The sequence below is a fragment of the Entelurus aequoreus genome, linkage group LG19 (assembly GCF_033978785.1).
Source record: "Entelurus aequoreus isolate RoL-2023_Sb linkage group LG19, RoL_Eaeq_v1.1, whole genome shotgun sequence".
Lineage (NCBI taxonomy): Eukaryota > Metazoa > Chordata > Actinopteri > Syngnathiformes > Syngnathidae > Entelurus > Entelurus aequoreus.
This window is the reverse complement of record NC_084749.1, coordinates 14,459,048-14,479,047: the sequence shown is the minus strand read 5'-3', so window position 1 is coordinate 14,479,047 and position 20,000 is coordinate 14,459,048. Positions and strand designations below refer to the sequence as shown.

The following is a 20,000-nucleotide window of genomic DNA, read 5'->3' as shown; positions in this document are numbered from 1 at the left end:
GCCGCGCCCGGGAATCATTTTCAATCAATTCCAACCCTTGATGCTGAGTGGCAAGCAGGGAGATAATGGGTCCCATTTTATAGTCTTTGGTATGACTCGGCCGGGGTTTGAACTCACAACCTACCGATCTCAGGGCGGACACTCTAACCACTAAAGTTAGAGGGAACATTGTTTGGGGGTATCCAAAATACGCCGATAAGGAAAAGTTTTTATTTACACGGTGAGTCGGATGTGTCCTGACCTCCGCCGAACCCCTAGGGTTCAATCGAACCCAGGTTAAGAACCACTGCCCTAATCACAACGACAAGAAAAAACTCAACCCAATGGGAACCATGAGAAACAAGAGTGGTCCACCCCTGGTCCCGACTTGAAACAGCTAGTGCCTCCTTCGTGGAAACTGATAACCTCTCTACGTGGGATAGGGGTGGCAGAGCAGATAAGAAAAGCGGCAGATCAACTAGCCTTAAAAAGGGGGGTATTTTAAAGGCTCGGGTGTATAAATGAGTTTTGAGGTCGAACTTAAATGCTTCTGTTGAACAAGGATTTTTGTAATTGCCTTGAGCGTAACATTGAAATTCCACTTATACCATGGGAGCATTATATAGCGGTATAGCTCGGTTGGTACAGTGGCCGTGCCAGCAACTTGAGGGTTCCAGGTTCGATCCCCGCTTCCACCATCCTAGTCATTGCCGTTGTGTCCTTGGGCAAGACACTTTACCCACCTGCTCCGTATCGTATCGTGGCCTCAATGTACGCCCTGAGATCGGTAGGTTGTGAGTTCAAACCCCGGCCGAGTCATACCAAAGACTATAAAAATGGGAGCCATTACCTCCCTGCTTGGCACTCAGCATCAAGGGTTGGAATTGGGGGTTGAATCACCAAAAATGATTCCCGGGCGCGGACACCGCTGCTGCTCACTGCTCCCCTCACCTCCCAGGGGGTGATCAAGGGTGATGGGTCAAATGCAGAGAATAATTTCGCCACACCTAGTGTGTGTGTGTGTGACAATCATGGGTACTTTAACTTAAAATACCTTGATAATATCGTACCGTGACAGTTCTATTTATGTGATGTATACATGTCAGAAATAAACTACTATTAATACTTCTGCTACTGCGATTTTCCACACAAGACATTGTGCTATACGACTGTCAAGTTGTAGGAGTGCAAACTGGACAGGAAAACATTAATTCTCCGTAGTGTGTCGGCATGTGTGCTGTCAAACTTTTCTCATCAGTAAAACCTTGATCGCCAACTGGACAACTAAAAGGTTTCTCTCCAGTGTGTGTTCTCATGTGCAATATCTTTCTTTTTTTTTCCCTTTGAGAATATTTTACATCAAACTGGACAACTAAAAGGTTTCTCTCCAGTGCGTGTTCTGATGTGCAATATCATTTATTTTTTCCCTTTGAGAATATTTTACCGCAAAGTGGACAACTAAAAGGTTTCTCTCCAGTGTGTGTTCTGATGTGCTATATCATTTATTTTTTTCCTTTGAGAATATTTTACCGCAAACTGAGCGACTACGAGGTTTTACTCCGGTGTGTTTTCTCATGTGACATTTAAGGATGGACCTCCGAGAAAATGTGTCGCCACAAACCGAACCGATAGCTCAAATTGCCAAAAAGTGTTTGTACAAGTTTGGTTAAATTAAATTACGAAGATCGACCACAAAATTGGTTAATAAAATTAATAAAAACATTTAACAGGTTTAAAAAATACAAATAAAATAGGTTGATTAAAACAACAACAAAAACTAATGAAATTAAAGCTGCAAGCAGCGATGGACGGGACCGACTTTGAGGGCTCATAAAATCCAAACCAGAGCAGTAATTAAAACTCTTTCATCAACTTTTAATCGGAAGGGTTCAATCTCTCTTCTGTGCTAATTTGAAGCCGACACGACAAACGCGCTCAGAGGAGATAATGTTTGAAAAAAGGTGACTGTTTTTACACAACTTTTGTTTTGAAGGGGGAATTGCAAACTTCCTGTTGATTTTTGTTGGGGGTTGTCAGTGTATGAAATGTAGGTCTAAGTGAGACCTACATAGAGGTTTTTGTTCCATGTCTCTACGACATTCCTACTGGGAGTTAGAGGCAGTTTTGTCTGTGTTTTCTTCCTAGGGGGCGCTAGAGCGCAATTTGGAGTTTTGGGGTTTGGTTTTTTTTTTTATTAGATCGCAATTTTCGCCAGTCCTGATGTGTGTGTCCAATTTGGTGAGTTTTGAAGCATGTTAAGGGGGTCAAATTACAGCTCAAAGAGGCGGCGATATAATAATAAAACGCTAGTAATACATTAGGGTCCTCTGTCCCAAAGGGACTCGGTCCCTAATAATACAAAAAGTCTAGCGAGGCTTGTTATTAAAAGCCAGTGCATAAAAAATGTGTTTTAAGAGCAGATTTAAAATACTCAACAGATGTGACAGTTTTAATTTGCAAGGGGAGAGAGTTCCACAGTTCAGGTCACCTATTTTTATTTTTTTCTGGTCATGGGGACTAGTTTTGTACCTTGTTTGCTGCTCTTAAATATGAAGGATCATTTCTGGTCATGTGTTGCATCACTGATGTTGTACTATTGCGAAATGCCAGCTCCGTTGGACAGTGCAAACATTTCACCACCACGTCTGTCTTTAATAGTTTCAAATGTCTCTTCTTTGGGCCCTTTGCTCTCTTTCCACCTTATCGTTGTTTTTCTTCGAGCCACCTCTCTGGCACTCCATCACACACACAGGCCGCAACGTAACCTGTGACTGCAGGTGCACCTCTCTCATGTGCGCTCTACCACTCTTGCGTTGTGTTCATTGAATGAATAATTCCACATTTTTGTGAAACCTTGTCAGGTTCTTGTCAGAATAATTGTATCTAAGTTATCAGAAAACTTTGCGTTACATTGAGTTCAGCTCGCCCTGCGAGAGGACAAAAGCTGTCTTTGATCCTACTAATCAAAAGGCTTGTAAAACTCCACTGTGTAGGATGGGGAGCGACGTGATGGTGTCGGTTTCTTTGATGTATTGTAATCCACAGGAAGATTTGCCCTCCAGGCACCTTTTCTTTGAACCGTTTTACGACCTTTTCTTTGAACGGTTTTGTAACCAAAGGCAGCGGCTGTTTACGACCCCCTTCCTTTAGAAACAGCTGTTGCCATGTAATCAGGGAAAGTCCAAATAAAAGAGGAGGCGTACAATCTTTCGCCAGAGCGTGGTGGAACTGTCCACACGTTTCTCCTCAATTGAGCCAAATTGAATTCTGTCTCTGTTGAATTCCTTGCTTCTTGTCTTGTTTAATATATGTAATCAGTGTTTGAACCTGACAGTTCTCCATAAAGTTAATTACAGTTATTGAAAAGGAGTCTCAAAGGTTGTAAGGAAACCACAAATTAGGAATTCTAATTAGTAATGTGCGATACCACTGATTTTTCCCGAGTGAAATTCAGGCTGGTATCGGATACAGATACTTTGTGCAAATATATCCATCGATTGCTTTTTTGAGCATAACTGTTTATATTCGGCTGTAAAACCAAAAACATTAGTGAAAAACTTCTAAATAGAAAAACCGTTTCCAACTTTTGTCATCAACAGCAGACGCTCACTCTTTTTGCACCAACACACTCACTCGTGGAAATGATGCTTTTATGGCCACACAAAACGTCAGACAACTCAAACACCACATCAAGTTTAAATGCCAGGTCGTTACACTATGACTCCTTAAACAGAAAGATGTGCCTTATTAATCATGAAATGCTGATACTAGATTACAGAAATGCTCATAAAAATGTAATTTTACAGATAGAAAGTGACAGAAATGTACACTTTATCCCATGCTTACATCTCATTGTGCAACATGAGAAGGTTTTCAGGGGAACTAAATGTGATCTCTGAAAGGGGTACAAATTATTTCCATACTAGGACCTGCGTCCAGACATACAATACTAGTACATAGCTCATGAAAAAGAAATGTTTTTTGTTATTTTAATTGTAAGTGCGCCAAATCACTTATATTAGAAAATAATATCATGATTATAATAACAAAACATTTAACTTATGACGTCTGGTTTGGGAAAGTGTGCTGCTGGTGTGGCCATAGGGTGCACGTCTGATGTTGCTCTAATGAATGCTCAGGGAATTTTTGCATTTGCCCACACACATGAAAAAAAAAATAATAATAATAATAATACTAACTTATTAATTAATTTGAAAAATTACAACAATAATAAACACCGTTGAATAGGTAACTGGCCATTATTTTATTTTTTTTACAGGCAGCATTTTTGACACACTTGCAGTTCCACAATTGTATTATTATTATCATAATTTTTATTCTATTCTTACCTGGAAAGAAACAACAGTAAAAAATTATGAAAAAGAGCAAAACAATTGGTATGAAAAGAGAATAAGCTGAAATGTTCTACCTAATAATTAATAGGTCACCTATAATAGAAAGCTGACAATATCAGTTTTAAGCTTTTAAAAAAAAATAAAAATATATCAATATGGCCGCCGCAAACTTTGACTTTTCAGCATGGTGGAAAAAGTTTGGACACCCCTGAACTAAAGTATGAAAAGTATTGATATTTTGATTTGAGAATCTATATTAGAGCTTAAAGATCTGGTATCGGTGGTATCAATATTTCAATATCGATCCGCACACCACTAATTCTAATGCCAATTTAGGGAGGTGGTCCCCACATCTGCAGTCCTCTCCAAGGTTTCTCATTGTCCCATTGGGTTGAGTTTTTCTTTGCCCTGATGTGGGATCTGAACCGAGGATGTCGTTGTGGCTTGTGCAGCCCTTTGAGACACTTGTGATTTAGGGCTAAATAAATAAACTTTGATTGACATTGATTGAATTTTACATTAATGATGACTCAGCTTGTAACAAATACTTCATACAACAAGTGACTCTTCTTACCGTCAGCGTCACTCAGCCTGTAGACGGCTTTCCGTCCTGGGACCGTGCTCTTCTCCGGATCCTCGCTGATCTTCATCCTTGGCTTGCCTTGTACCTCCACCAGCTTCCACACAAAACACAACGTAAACCCCACAGGACCACAACCGCTCAGGGTGGGGTTTTTTTTACCCACCTTGTACACACAACCCAGCGAGGGCTGTTTGGTGCAGGTGACCAGATGCGTTCCAACACCGACCACGTCGATTTCGTTCTCCTGAGGGATGAGCACGTGAGGAGCTAGGACGGGTACAAGGGAAGAAGATCGAAAAGTTTGTCACCTTGGTGTTGAGTTCCACCATGGTTTGCTCTGACATGTTGTTGCTCCCAACAATGATCAGCGAGTCGAAGGCCGAGATGGAAAAGCTAGAAAACGTAAAGATTCGATAATAATAACATCTACTGTTGTTCTATCAGTTTTGGGGGGAGAAATGAGCACACTGGCACCTCACTCACTGCTCACTGCAGAGTCTCAGGACACTTCGGACGTCCAGCGATTGCTTGCAGAGATCCCCGCTGTCCAATCGAACTCCAAGCGGTCTGTAGCCCAGTTCACACAGCGCCAACGCCACGGCACAGAAGTTCAACAGACCACTGCTGAAGCAAAGAACACCACATCTTAAACTAAGACTTTTATTTATTGGAGTAGTTTGTTGCTTATTAATGTTAATGCCTGACTTTCCATTGGTAAGACATGAACTTTTACAATTACCAGGTGACACTGTAGCTGTCAATCACAGGCAGGAAATTCTTGGGGTAGGCAATGGCGTACGACAGGAATGCCGCCAACTCCCCTTCATGGATCTTCTCAGGGTCCGCCCCCAGAAGCTTACACACTCGACCCAGCCAACTCTTGGTGAGCGAGATTAAATCTACCTGGTCACGGTTCCCGTTCACAGCGACAAGAGTCTGATTGGTAATGAAAATTTGCAGATTAGTGACGTGGCATGTGTGAACTGTGGATGAAATTAGAACCATTTGACCCACTGGAACGATGGAACCACTGACAACATTAGAAACGCTAGACCACTGGAATCCCTGGAACCATTTGAACCACTGGAATTACTGAAACTATAGTAACCATTGGGAACGCTAGACCACTGGAATCACTGGAACCATTGCAACCACTGAAACTACTGAAACTATAGTAACCATTGGAAACGCTAGACCACTGGAATCACTGGAACCATTTGAACCGCTAGAACTATTAAAACCATTGAAAACATTGGAACCATTGGAATGACTGGAAACACTGGTACTATATGAATCCCTGGAACCATTGCAAACACTGTAACTACTGAGATCTCTGGAACACTTGTAACAATTGGAACTGCTGAGAGATGCCTGACATTCCATTGGTAAGACATGAACTTTTAAAATTACCAGGTGACATGGTAGCTGTCAATCACTGGCAGGAATTTCTGGGGGTAGGCGATGGCGTACGACAGGAATGCCGCCAACTCCCCTTCATGGATCTTCTCAGGGTCCGCCCCCAGAAGCTTAAACACTCGACCCAGCCAACTCTTGGTGAGCGAGATTAAATCTACCGGGTCACGGTTCCCGTTCACAGCGACAAGAGTCTGATTGGTAATGAAAATTTGCAGATTAGTGACGGGGCATGTGTGAACTGTGGATGAAATTGGAACCATTTGACCCACTAGAACAATGGAACCACTGAAAACATTGGAAACGCTAGACCACTGGAATCACTGGAACCATTGCAACTACTGAAACTACAGTTACCATTGGAAACGCTAGACCACTGCAATCACTGGAACCATTTGAACCGCTAGAACTATTCAAAACCATTGAAAACTTTGGAACCATTGGAATGACTGGAAACACTGGTACTATACGAATCCCTGGAACCATTGCAAACACTGTAACTACTGAGATCTCTGGAACACTTGTAACAATTTGAACTGCTGAGACATGCCTGACATTCCATTGGTAAGACATAAATTTTTATAATTACTAGGTGACACTGTAGCTGTTAATCACTGGCAGGAATTTCTGGGTGTAGGCGATGGCGTACGACAGAAATGCCGGCAACTCCCCTTCATGGATCTTCTCAGGGTCCGCCCCCAGAAGCTTAAACACTCGACCCAGCCAACTCTTGGTGAGCGAGATTAAATCTACCGGGTCACGGTTCCCGTTCACAGCGACAAGAGTCTGATTGGTAATGAAAATTTGCAGATTAGTGACGGGGCATGTGTGAACTGTGGATGAAATTGGAACCATTTGACCCACTGGAACGATGGAACCACTGAAAACATTAGAAACGCTAGACCACTGGAATCACTGGAACCATTTGAACCACTAGAATTACTGAAACTATAGTAACCATTGGGAACGCTAGACCACTGGAATCACTGGAACCATTGCAACCACTGAAACTACTGAAACTATAGTTACCATTGGAAACACTAGACCACTGGAATCACTGGAACCATTTAAACCGCTAGAACTATTAAAACCATTGAAAACATTGGAACCATTGGAATGACTGGAAACACTGGTACTATATGAATCCCTGGAACCATTGCAAACACTGTAACTACTGAGATCTCTGGAACACTTGTAACAATTGGAACTGCTGAGAGATGCCTGACATTCCATTGGTAAGACATGAACTTTTAAAATTACCAGGTGACATGGTAGCTGTCAATCACTGGCAGGAATTTCTGGGGGTAGGCGATGGCGTACTACAGGAATGCCGCCAACTCCCCTTCATGGATCTTCTCAGGGTCCGCCCCCAGAATCTTAAACACTCGACCCAGCCAACTCTTGGTGAGCGAGATTAAATCTACCGGGTCACGGTTCCCGTTCACAGCGACAAGAGTCTGATTGGTAATGAAAATTTGCAGATTAGTGACGGGGCATGTGTGAACTGTGGATGAAATTGGAACCATTTGACCCACTGGAACGATGGAACCACTGAAAACATTAGAAACGCTAGACCACTGGAATCACTGGAACCATTTGAACCACTGGAATTACTGAAACTATAGTAAACATTGGGAACGCTAGACCACTGGAATCACTGGAACCATTGCAACCACTGAAACTACTGAAACTATAGTAACCATTGGGAACGCTAGACCACTGGAATCACTGGAACCATTGCAACCACTGGAATTACTGAAACTATAGTAACCATTGGAAACGCTAGACCACTGGAATCACTGGAACCATTTGAACCGCTAGAACTATTAAAACCATTGAAAACATTGGAACCATTGGAATGACTGGAAACACTAGTACTATATGAATCCCTGGAACCATTGCAAACACTGTAACTACTGAGATCTCTGGAACACTTGTAACAATTGGAACTGCTGAGAGATGCCTGACATTCCATTGGTAAGACATGAACTTTTAAAATTACCAGGTGACATGGTAGCTGTCAATCACTGGCAGGAATTTCTGGGGGTAGGCGATGGCGTACGACAGGAATGCCGCCAACTCCCCTTCATGGATCTTCTCAGGGTCCGGCCCCAGAAGCTTAAACACTCGACCCAGCCAACTCTTGGTGAGCGAGATTAAATCTACCGGGTCACGGTTCCGGGTCACGGTTCCCGTTCACAGCGACAAGAGTCTGATTGGTAATGAAAATTTGCAGATTAGTGACGGGGCATGTGTGAACTGTGGATGAAATTGGAACCATTTGACCCACTGGAACGATGGAACCACTGAAAACATTAGAAACGCTAGACCACTGGAATCACTGGAACCATTTGAACCACTGGAATTACTGAAACTATAGTAACCATTAGAAACGCTAGACCACTGCAATCACTGGAACCATTGCAACTACTGAAACTATAGTTACCATTGGAAACGCTAGACCAATGGAATCACTGGAACCATTTGAACCGCTAGAACTATTCAAAACCATTGAAAACATTGGAACCATTGGAATGACTGGAAACACTGGTACTATATGAATCCCTGGAACCATTGCAAACACTGTAACTACTGAGATCTCTGGAACACTTGTAACAATTTGAACTGCTGAGACATGCCTGACATTCCATTGGTAAGACATAAATTTTTATAATTACTAGGTGACACTGTAGCTGTTAATCACTGGCAGGAATTTCTGGGTGTAGGCGATGGCGTACGACAGAAATGCCGGCAACTCCCCTTCATGGATCTTCTCAGGGTCTGCCCCCAGAAGCTTAAACACTCGACCCAGCCAACTCTTGGTGAGCGAGATTAAATCTACCGGGTCACGGTTCCTGTTCGCAGCGACAAGAGTCTGATTGGTAATGAAAATTTGCAGATTAGTGACGGGGCATGTGTGAACTGTGGATGAAATTGGAACCATTTGACCCACTGGAACGATGGAACCACTGAAAACATTACAAACGCGAGACCACTGGAATCACTGGAACCATTTGAACCACTGGAATTACTGAAACTATAGTAACCATTGGGAACGCTAGACCACTGGAATCACTGGAACCATTGCAACCACTGAAACTACTGAAACTATAGTAACCATTGGAAACGCTAGACCACTGGAATCACTGGAACCATTTGAACCGCTAGAACTATTAAAACCATTGAAAACATTGGAACCATTGGAATGACTGGAAACACTGGTACTATATGAATCCCTGGAACCATTGCAAACACTGTAACTACTGAGATCTCTGGAACACTTGTAACAATTGGAACTGCTGAGAGATGCCTGACATTCCATTGGTAAGACATGAACTTTTAAAATTACCAGGTGACATGGTAGCTGTCAATCACTGGCAGGAATTTCTGGGGGTAGGCGATGGCGTACGACAGGAATGCCGCCAACTCCCCTTCATGGATCTTCTCAGGGTCCGGCCCCAGAAGCTTACACACTCGACCCAGCCAACTCTTGGTGAGCGAGATTAAATCTACCGGGTCACGGTTCCGGGTCACGGTTCCCGTTCACAGCGACAAGAGTCTGATTGGTAATGAAAATTTGCAGATTAGTGACGGGGCATGTGTGAACTGTGGATGAAATTGGAACCATTTGACCCACTGGAACGATGGAACCACTGAAAACATTAGAAACGCTAGACCACTGGAATCACTGGAACCATTTGAACCACTGGAATTACTGAAACTATAGTAACCATTGGGAACGCTAGACCACTGGAATCACTGGAACCATTGCAACCACTGAAACTACTGAAACTATAGTAACCATTGGAAACGCTAGACCACTGGAATCACTGGAACCATTTGAACCGCTAGAACTATTAAAACCATTGAAAACATTGGAACCATTGGAATGACTGGAAACACTGGTACTATATGAATCCCTGGAACCATTGCAAACACTGTAACTACTGAGATCTCTGGAACACTTGTAACAATTGGAACTGCTGAGAGATGCCTGACATTCCATTGGTAAGACATGAACTTTTAAAATTACCAGGTGACATGGTAGCTGTCAATCACTGGCAGGAATTTCTGGGGGTAGGCGATGGCGTACGACAGGAATGCCGACAACTCCCCTTCATGGATCTTCTCAGGGTCCGGCCCCAGGAAGCTTAAACACTCGACCCAGCCAACTCTTGGTGAGCGAGATTAAATCTACCGGGTCACGGTTCCCGTTCACAGCGACAAGAGTCTGATTGGTAATGAAAATTTGCAGATTAGTGACGGGGCATGTGTGAACTGTGGATGAAATTGGAACCATTTGACCCACTGGAACGATGGAACCACTGAAAACATTAGAAACGCTAGACCACTGGAACCATTTGAACCACTAGAATTACTGAAACTATAGTAACCATTAGAAACGCTAGACCACTGGAATCACTGGAACCATTGCAACTACTGAAACTATAGTAACCATTGGAAACGCTAGACCACTGGAATCACTGGAACCATTTGAACCGCTAGAACTATTAAAACCATTGAAAACATTGGAACCATTGGAATGACTGGAAACACTGGTACTATATGAATCCCTGGAACCATTGCAAACACTGTAACTACTGAGATCTCTGGAACACTTGTAACAATTGGAACTGCTGAGAGATGCCTGACATTCCATTGGTAAGACATGAACTTTTAAAATTACCAGGTGACATGGTAGCTGTCAATCACTGGCAGGAATTTCTGGGGGTAGGCGATGGCGTACGACAGGAATGCCGCCAACTCCCCTTCATGGATCTTCTCAGGGTCCGGCCCCAGAAGCTTACACACTCGACCCAGCCAACTCTTGGTGAGCGAGATTAAATCTACCGGGTCACGGTTCCGGGTCACGGTTCCCGTTCACAGCGACAAGAGTCTGATTGGTAATGAAAATTTGCAGATTAGTGACGGGGCATGTGTGAACTGTGGATGAAATTGGAACCATTTGACCCACTGGAACGATGGAACCACTGAAAACATTAGAAACGCTAGACCACTGGAATCACTGGAACCATTTGAACCACTGGAATTACTGAAACTATAGTAACCATTGGGAACGCTAGACCACTGGAATCACTGGAACCATTGCAACCACTGAAACTACTGAAACTATAGTAACCATTGGAAACGCTAGACCACTGGAATCACTGGAACCATTTGAACCGCTAGAACTATTAAAACCATTGAAAACATTGGAACCATTGGAATGACTGGAAACACTGGTACTATATGAATCCCTGGAACCATTGCAAACACTGTAACTACTGAGATCTCTGGAACACTTGTAACAATTGGAACTGCTGAGAGATGCCTGACATTCCATTGGTAAGACATGAACTTTTAAAATTACCAGGTGACATGGTAGCTGTCAATCACTGGCAGGAATTTCTGGGGGTAGGCGATGGCGTACGACAGGAATGCCGACAACTCCCCTTCATGGATCTTCTCAGGGTCCGGCCCCAGGAAGCTTAAACACTCGACCCAGCCAACTCTTGGTGAGCGAGATTAAATCTACCGGGTCACGGTTCCCGTTCACAGCGACAAGAGTCTGATTGGTAATGAAAATTTGCAGATTAGTGACGGGGCATGTGTGAACTGTGGATGAAATTGGAACCATTTGACCCACTGGAACGATGGAACCACTGAAAACATTAGAAACGCTAGACCACTGGAACCATTTGAACCACTAGAATTACTGAAACTATAGTAACCATTAGAAACGCTAGACCACTGGAATCACTGGAACCATTGCAACTACTGAAACTATAGTAACCATTGGAAACGCTAGACCACTGGAATCACTGGAACCATTTGAACCGCTAGAACTATTAAAACCATTGAAAACATTGGAACCATTGGAATGACTGGAAACACTGGTACTATATGAATCCCTGGAACCATTGCAAACACTGTAACTACTGAGATCTCTGGAACACTTGTAACAATTGGAACTGCTGAGAGATGCCTGACCTTCCATTGGTAAGACATGAACTTTTAAAATTACCAGGTGACATGGTAGCTGTCAATCACTGGCAGGAATTTCTGGGGGTAGGCGATGGCGTACGACAGGAATGCCGCCAACTCCCCTTCATGGATCTTCTCAGGGTCCGGCCCCAGGAAGCTTAAACACTCGACCCAGCCAACTCTTGGTGAGCGAGATTAAATCTACCGGGTCACGGTTCCCGTTCACAGCGACAAGAGTCTGATTGGTAATGAAATTTTGCAGATTAGTGACGGGGCATGTGTGAACTGTGGATGAAATTGGAACCATTTGACCCACTGGAACGATGGAACCACTGAAAACATTACAAACGCGAGACCACTGGAATCACTGGAACCATTTGAACCACTGGAATTACTGAAACTATAGTAACCATTGGGAATGCTAGACCACTGGAATCACTGGAACCATTTGAACCGCTAGAACTATTAAAACCATTGAAAACATTGGAACCATTGGAATGACTGGAAACACTGGTACTATATGAATCCCTGGAACCATTGCAAACACTGTAACTACTGAGATCTCTGGAACACTTGTAACAATTGGAACTGCTGAGAGATGCCTGACATTCCATTGGTAAGACATGAACTTTTAAAATTACCAGGTGACATGGTAGCTGTCAATCACTGGCAGGAATTTCTGGGGGTAGGCGATGGCGTACGACAGGAATGCCGGCAACTCCCCTTCATGGATCTTCTCAGGGTCCGGCCCCAGAAGCTTAAACACTCGACCCAGCCAACTCTTGGTGAGCGAGATTAAATCAACCGGGTCACGGTTCCCGTTCACAGCGACAAGAGTCTGATTGGTAATGAAAATTTGCAGATTAGTGACGGGGCATGTGTGAACTGTGGATGAAATTGGAACCATTTGACCCACTGGAACGATGGAACCACTGAAAACATTAGAAACGCTAGACCACTGGAATCACTGGAACCATTTGAACCACTGGAATTACTGAAACTATAGTAACCATTAGAAACACTAGACCACTGGAATCACTGGAACCATTGCAACTACTGAAACTATAGTTACCATTGGAAACGCTAGACCAATGGAATCACTGGAACCATTTGAACCGCTAGAACTATTCAAAACCATTGAAAACATTGGAACCATTGGAATGACTGGAAACACTGGTACTATACGAATCCCTGGAACCATTGCAAACACTGTAACTACTGAGATCTCTGGAACACTTGTAACAATTTGAACTGCTGAGACATGCCTGACATTCCATTGGTAAGACATACATTTTTATAATTACTAGGTGACACTGTAGCTGTCAATCACTGGCAGGAATTTCTGGGTGTAGGCGATGGCGTACGACAGGAATGCCGCCAACTCCCCTTCATGGATCTTCTCAGGGTCCGGCCCCAGGAAGCTTAAACACTCGACCCAGCCAACTCTTGGTGAGCGAGATTAAATCTACCGGGTCACGGTTCCCGTTCACAGCGACAAGAGTCTGATTGGTAATGAAATTTTGCAGATTAGTGACGGGGCATGTGTGAACTGTGGATGAAATTGGAACCATTTGACCCACTGGAACGATGGAACCACTGAAAACATTACAAACGCGAGACCACTGGAATCACTGGAACCATTTGAACCACTGGAATTACTGAAACTATAGTAACCATTGGGAATGCTAGACCACTGGAATCACTGGAACCATTTGAACCGCTAGAACTATTAAAACCATTGAAAACATTGGAACCATTGGAATGACTGGAAACACTGGTACTATATGAATCCCTGGAACCATTGCAAACACTGTAACTACTGAGATCTCTGGAACACTTGTAACAATTGGAACTGCTGAGAGATGCCTGACATTCCATTGGTAAGACATGAACTTTTAAAATTACCAGGTGACATGGTAGCTGTCAATCACTGGCAGGAATTTCTGGGGGTAGGCGATGGCGTACGACAGGAATGCCGGCAACTCCCCTTCATGGATCTTCTCAGGGTCCGGCCCCAGAAGCTTAAACACTCGACCCAGCCAACTCTTGGTGAGCGAGATTAAATCAACCGGGTCACGGTTCCCGTTCACAGCGACAAGAGTCTGATTGGTAATGAAAATTTGCAGATTAGTGACGGGGCATGTGTGAACTGTGGATGAAATTGGAACCATTTGACCCACTGGAACGATGGAACCACTGAAAACATTAGAAACGCTAGACCACTGGAATCACTGGAACCATTTGAACCACTGGAATTACTGAAACTATAGTAACCATTAGAAACACTAGACCACTGGAATCACTGGAACCATTGCAACTACTGAAACTATAGTTACCATTGGAAACGCTAGACCAATGGAATCACTGGAACCATTTGAACCGCTAGAACTATTCAAAACCATTGAAAACATTGGAACCATTGGAATGACTGGAAACACTGGTACTATACGAATCCCTGGAACCATTGCAAACACTGTAACTACTGAGATCTCTGGAACACTTGTAACAATTTGAACTGCTGAGACATGCCTGACATTCCATTGGTAAGACATACATTTTTATAATTACTAGGTGACACTGTAGCTGTCAATCACTGGCAGGAATTTCTGGGTGTAGGCGATGGCGTACGACAGGAATGCCGCCAACTCCCCTTCATGGATCTTCTCAGGGTCCGGCCCCAGAAGCTTACACACTCGACCCAGCCAACTCTTGGTGAGCGAGATTAAATCTACCGGGTCACGGTTCCCGTTCACAGCGACAAGAGTCTGATTGGTAATGAAAATTTGCAGATTAGTGACGGGGCATGTGTGAACTGTGGATGAAATTGGAACCATTTGACCCACTGGAACGGTGGAACCACTGAAAACATTAGAAACGCTAGACCACTGGAATCCCTGGAACCATTTGAACCACTGGAATTACTGAAACTATAGTAACCATTGGGAACGCTAGACCACTGGAATCACTGGAACCATTGCAACCACTGGAATTACTGAAACTATAGTAACCATTGGAAACGCTAGACCACTGGAATCACTGGAACCATTTGAACCGCTAGAACTATTAAAACCATTGAAAACATTGGAACCATTGGAATGACTGGAAACACTGGTACTATATGAATCCCTGGAACCATTGCAAACACTGTAACTACTGAGATCTCTGGAACACTTGTAACAATTGGAACTGCTGAGAGATGCCTGACATTCCATTGGTAAGACATGAACTTTTAAAATTACCAGGTGACATGGTAGCTGTCAATCACTGGCAGGAATTTCTGGGGGTAGGCGATGGCGTACGACAGGAATGCCGCCAACTCCCCTTCATGGATCTTCTCAGGGTCCGGCCCCAGAAGCTTAAACACTCGACCCAGCCAACTCTTGGTGAGCGAGATTAAATCTACCGGGTCACGGTTCCCGTTCACAGCGACAAGAGTCTGATTGGTAATGAAAATTTGCAGATTAGTGACGGGGCATGTGTGAACTGTGGATGAAATTGGAACCATTTGACCCACTGGAACGGTGGAACCACTGAAAACATTAGAAACGCTAGACCACTGGAATCACTGGAACCATTTGAACCGCTAGAACTATTAAAACCATTGAAAACATTGGAACCATTGGAATGACTGGAAACAGTAATACTATATGAATCCCTGGAACCATTGCAAACACTGTAACTACTGAGATCTCTGGAACACTTGTAACAATTGGAACTGCTGAGAGATGCCTGACATTCCATTGGTAAGACATGAACTTTTAAAATTACCAGGTGACATGGTAGCTGTCAATCACTGGCAGGAATTTCTGGGGGTAGGCGATGGCGTACGACAGGAATGCCGCCAACTTCCCTTCATGGATCTTCTCAGGGTCCGGCCCCAGAAGCTTAAACACTCGACCCAGCCAACTCTTGGTGAGCGAGATTAAATCTACCGGGTCACGGTTCCGGGTCACGGTTCCCGTTCACAGCGACAAGAGTCTGATTGGTAATGAAAATTTGCAGATTAGTGACGGGGCATGTGTGAACTGTGGATGAAATTGGAACCATTTGACCCACTGGAACGATGGAACCACTGAAAACATTAGAAACGCTAGACCACTGGAATCACTGGAACCATTTGAACCACTGGAATTACTGAAACTATAGTAACCATTGGGAACGCTAGACCACTGGAATCACTGGAACCATTTGAACCACTGGAATTACTGAAACTATAGTAACCATTGGGAACGCTAGACCACTGGAATCACTGGAACCATTGCAACCACTGAAACTACTGAAACTATAGTAACCATTGGAAACGCTAGACCACTGGAATCACTGGAACCATTTGAACCGCTAGAACTATTAAAACCATTGAAAACATTGGAACCATTGGAATGACTGGAAACACTGGTACTATATGAATCCCTGGAACCATTGCAAACACTGTAACTACTGAGATCTCTGGAACACTTGTAACAATTGGAACTGCTGAGAGATGCCTGACATTCCATTGGTAAGACATGAACTTTTAAAATTACCAGGTGACATGGTAGCTGTCAATCACTGGCAGGAATTTCTGGGGGTAGGCGATGGCGTACGACAGGAATGCCGGCAACTCCCCTTCATGGATCTTCTCAGGGTCCGGCCCCAGAAGCTTACACACTCGACCCAGCCAACTCTTGGTGAGCGAGATTAAATCTACCGGGTCACGGTTCCCGTTCACAGCGACAAGAGTCTGATTGGTAATGAAAATTTGCAGATTAGTGACGGGGCATGTGTGAACTCTGGATGAAATTGGAACCATTTTACCCACTGGAACGATGGAACCACTGAAAACATTAGAAACGCTAGACCACTGGAATCACTGGAACCATTTGAACCACTAGAATTACTGAAACTATAGTAACCATTAGAAACGCTAGACCACTGGAATCACTGGAACCATTGCAACTACTGAAACCATTGCAACTACTGAAACTATAGTTACCATTGGAAACGCTAGACCACTGCAATCACTGGAACCATTTGAACCGCTAGAACTATTCAAAACCATTGAAAACTTTGGAACCATTGGAATGACTGGAAACACTGGTACTATACGAATCCCTGGAACCATTGCAAACACTGTAACTACTGAGATCTCTGGAACACTTGTAACAATTTGAACTGCTGAGACATGCCTGACATTCCATTGGTAAGACATAAATTTTTATAATTACTAGGTGACACTGTAGCTGTTAATCACTGGCAGGAATTTCTGGGTGTAGGCGATGGCGTACGACAGAAATGCCGGCAACTCCCCTTCATGGATCTTCTCAGGGTCCGCCCCCAGAAGCTTAAACACTCGACCCAGCCAACTCTTGGTGAGCGAGATTAAATCTACCGGGTCACGGTTCCTGTTCACAGCGACAAGAGTCTGATTGGTAATGAAAATTTGCAGATTAGTGACGGGGCATGTGTGAACTGTGGATGAAATTGGAACCATTTGACCCACTGGAACATTGGAACCACTGAAAACATTACAAACGCGAGACCACTGGAATCACTGGAACCATTTGAACCACTGGAATTACTGAAACTATAGTAACCATTGGAAACACTAGACCACTGGAATCACTGGAACCATTGCAACCACTGAAACTACTGAAACTATAGTTACAATTGGAAACACTAGACCACTGGAATAACTGGAACCATTGTAACCACTGGAACCATTGAAACTATAGTAACAATTGTAATCACTAAAACCATTGTAAACATTGGAACCACTGGAACCATTTGAACCACTAGAACTATTGAAAACATTGGAACCATTGGAATTACTGGAATCTCTGGAACCATTGTAAACACTGTAACTACTGAGATCTCTGGAACACTTGTAACAATTGGAACTACTGAGATCTCTGGAACCATTGTAACAATTTGAACTACTAGAACCATTGGAACCACCAGAACCAATGAAAACATTGAAATTGCTGGAACCATTGGAATTATTTGAAACACTGGAACCATATGAATCCCTGGAACCATTGTAAACACTGTAACTACGGAGATCTCTGGAACCATTGTAACAATTTGAACTACTAGAACCATTGAAACTGTAACTTTGCAATCACTGGAACCACTAAAAATAATAGGACCCTTGGAATCACTGGAGATACTGGAACCATTGGAAACACTGGAATCATTGGAAACACTGGAACCATTGGAACCACTGGAAACATGGAATTACTGAAAACATTGGAACCATTAGAATCACCAAAACCATTGGAAACACTGGAATTAATGAAACCATTGGAATCACCATAACTATTAGAACCACTGAAACCATTGTAAAAATTGGAAACACTGAAACACTGTAACTGACCGAACCATTGGAACCCATGCAACCACTTGGACCAATGGAACAACTGGACCTATTGGAACCACTGCAGTCACTGGAACCCCTGGGACCATTGGCATCACTAACACATTTGGAACCATTGAAACCACTGGAACCATGGAATAACTGAAAACATTGGAACCATTAGAATCACGGAAACCTTTGTAAACACTGGAACAACTGAAACCATTGGAATCATTGAAACTATTAGAACCATTGTAAACACTAGAACTGCTGGAACTATTTGAATGACTGAAACCACTGGAACTAATGAAATTACTGGAAAGATCAAACCATTGGAACCAAGGACACCACTGGGACAACTGGAACCAGTGGCTCCATTGGAACCTATGCAACCACTGGGACTAATTGTACAACTGAACCTATTGGAACCACTGGAATCACTGAAACTAATTAAATCACTAGGAAGATCGAACCATTGGAACCAATAAAAAAAACACTGGGACAACTAGAACCAGTGGATCCATTGGAACCAATGAAATCACTTGGACCAATGGAACAACTGAACCTATTGGAACCACTGGAATCCATCCATCCATCCATTTTCTACCGCTTATTCCCTTCGGGTCGCGGGGGGCGCTGGAGCCTATCTCAGCTACAATCGGGCGGAAGGCGGGGTACACCCTGGACAAGTCGCCACCTCATCGCAGACCACTGGAATCACTGAAACTAATTAAATCACTGGAAAGATCGAACCATTGGAACCCTTGGAAACAATCAAAAACACTAGGAAAACTAAAACTACTGGATCAATTGGAACCAATGAAATGGCTTGGAACAATGGAACAACTGAACCTATTGGAACCACTGGAATCACTGGAACTAATGAAATCACTAGAAAGATCAAACCATTGGAACCAATGAAGCCACTGGGACAACTGGAACCAGTGGATCCATTGGAACCTATGCAACCACTGGGACTAATGGAACAACTGAACCTATTGGAAACACTGGAATCACTAAAACCAATTAAATCACTGGAAAGGTTGACACCTACAACTATTACTACTGCTACTAGGAGTACTACTACACATAATACTACTAAAAAAGCACAGGTATCAAACGCAAATGCTGCGGGTCAAACCTAGCCTGAGAATAATGTGCATCCCACCAAATATGCTATAAATCTGGGGTGGCCAACTACTGGTCATACGTCGCTAAACATAATAGCATTAGACTTCTATCTTTTATTACTGGAAGATCTTTGCTAGAAGATCTTACATCGCTCAGGAGATTGACCCAACACAATCAACACCGTGGGCCCAGAAAGGTTTGGGACCACTGCTCAAAAGACAAA

General features: G+C 43.4%; 1 protein-coding gene and 1 long non-coding RNA gene across 3 annotated transcripts in view; one reads left to right on the top strand and one right to left on the bottom strand.

The window, feature by feature from the left end:
- The window catches only part of naprt (nicotinate phosphoribosyltransferase), a 32,217-nt gene that overhangs the window by 3,135 nt on the left and 9,082 nt on the right, over window positions 1–20,000 (bottom strand). The window contains exons 6-10 of one of the 2 annotated variants that reach the window (XM_062027964.1): window positions 5,657–5,853; window positions 5,401–5,541; window positions 5,226–5,310; window positions 5,081–5,161; window positions 4,909–5,011 (exon numbers count right to left, since the gene is read on the bottom strand). In XM_062027964.1, the coding sequence (XP_061883948.1) occupies window positions 4,909–5,011; window positions 5,081–5,161; window positions 5,226–5,310; window positions 5,401–5,541; window positions 5,657–5,853 (607 nt within the window). The remainder of the gene's footprint in view (window positions 1–4,908; window positions 5,012–5,080; window positions 5,162–5,225; window positions 5,311–5,400; window positions 5,542–5,656; window positions 5,854–20,000) is intronic. The other variant, XM_062027965.1, reaches the window with a different exon arrangement.
- LOC133635137 (uncharacterized) overlaps window positions 1–20,000 on the top strand; it is a 146,217-nt gene that overhangs the window by 122,498 nt on the left and 3,719 nt on the right. The gene's annotated exons all lie outside the window — the stretch shown is intronic.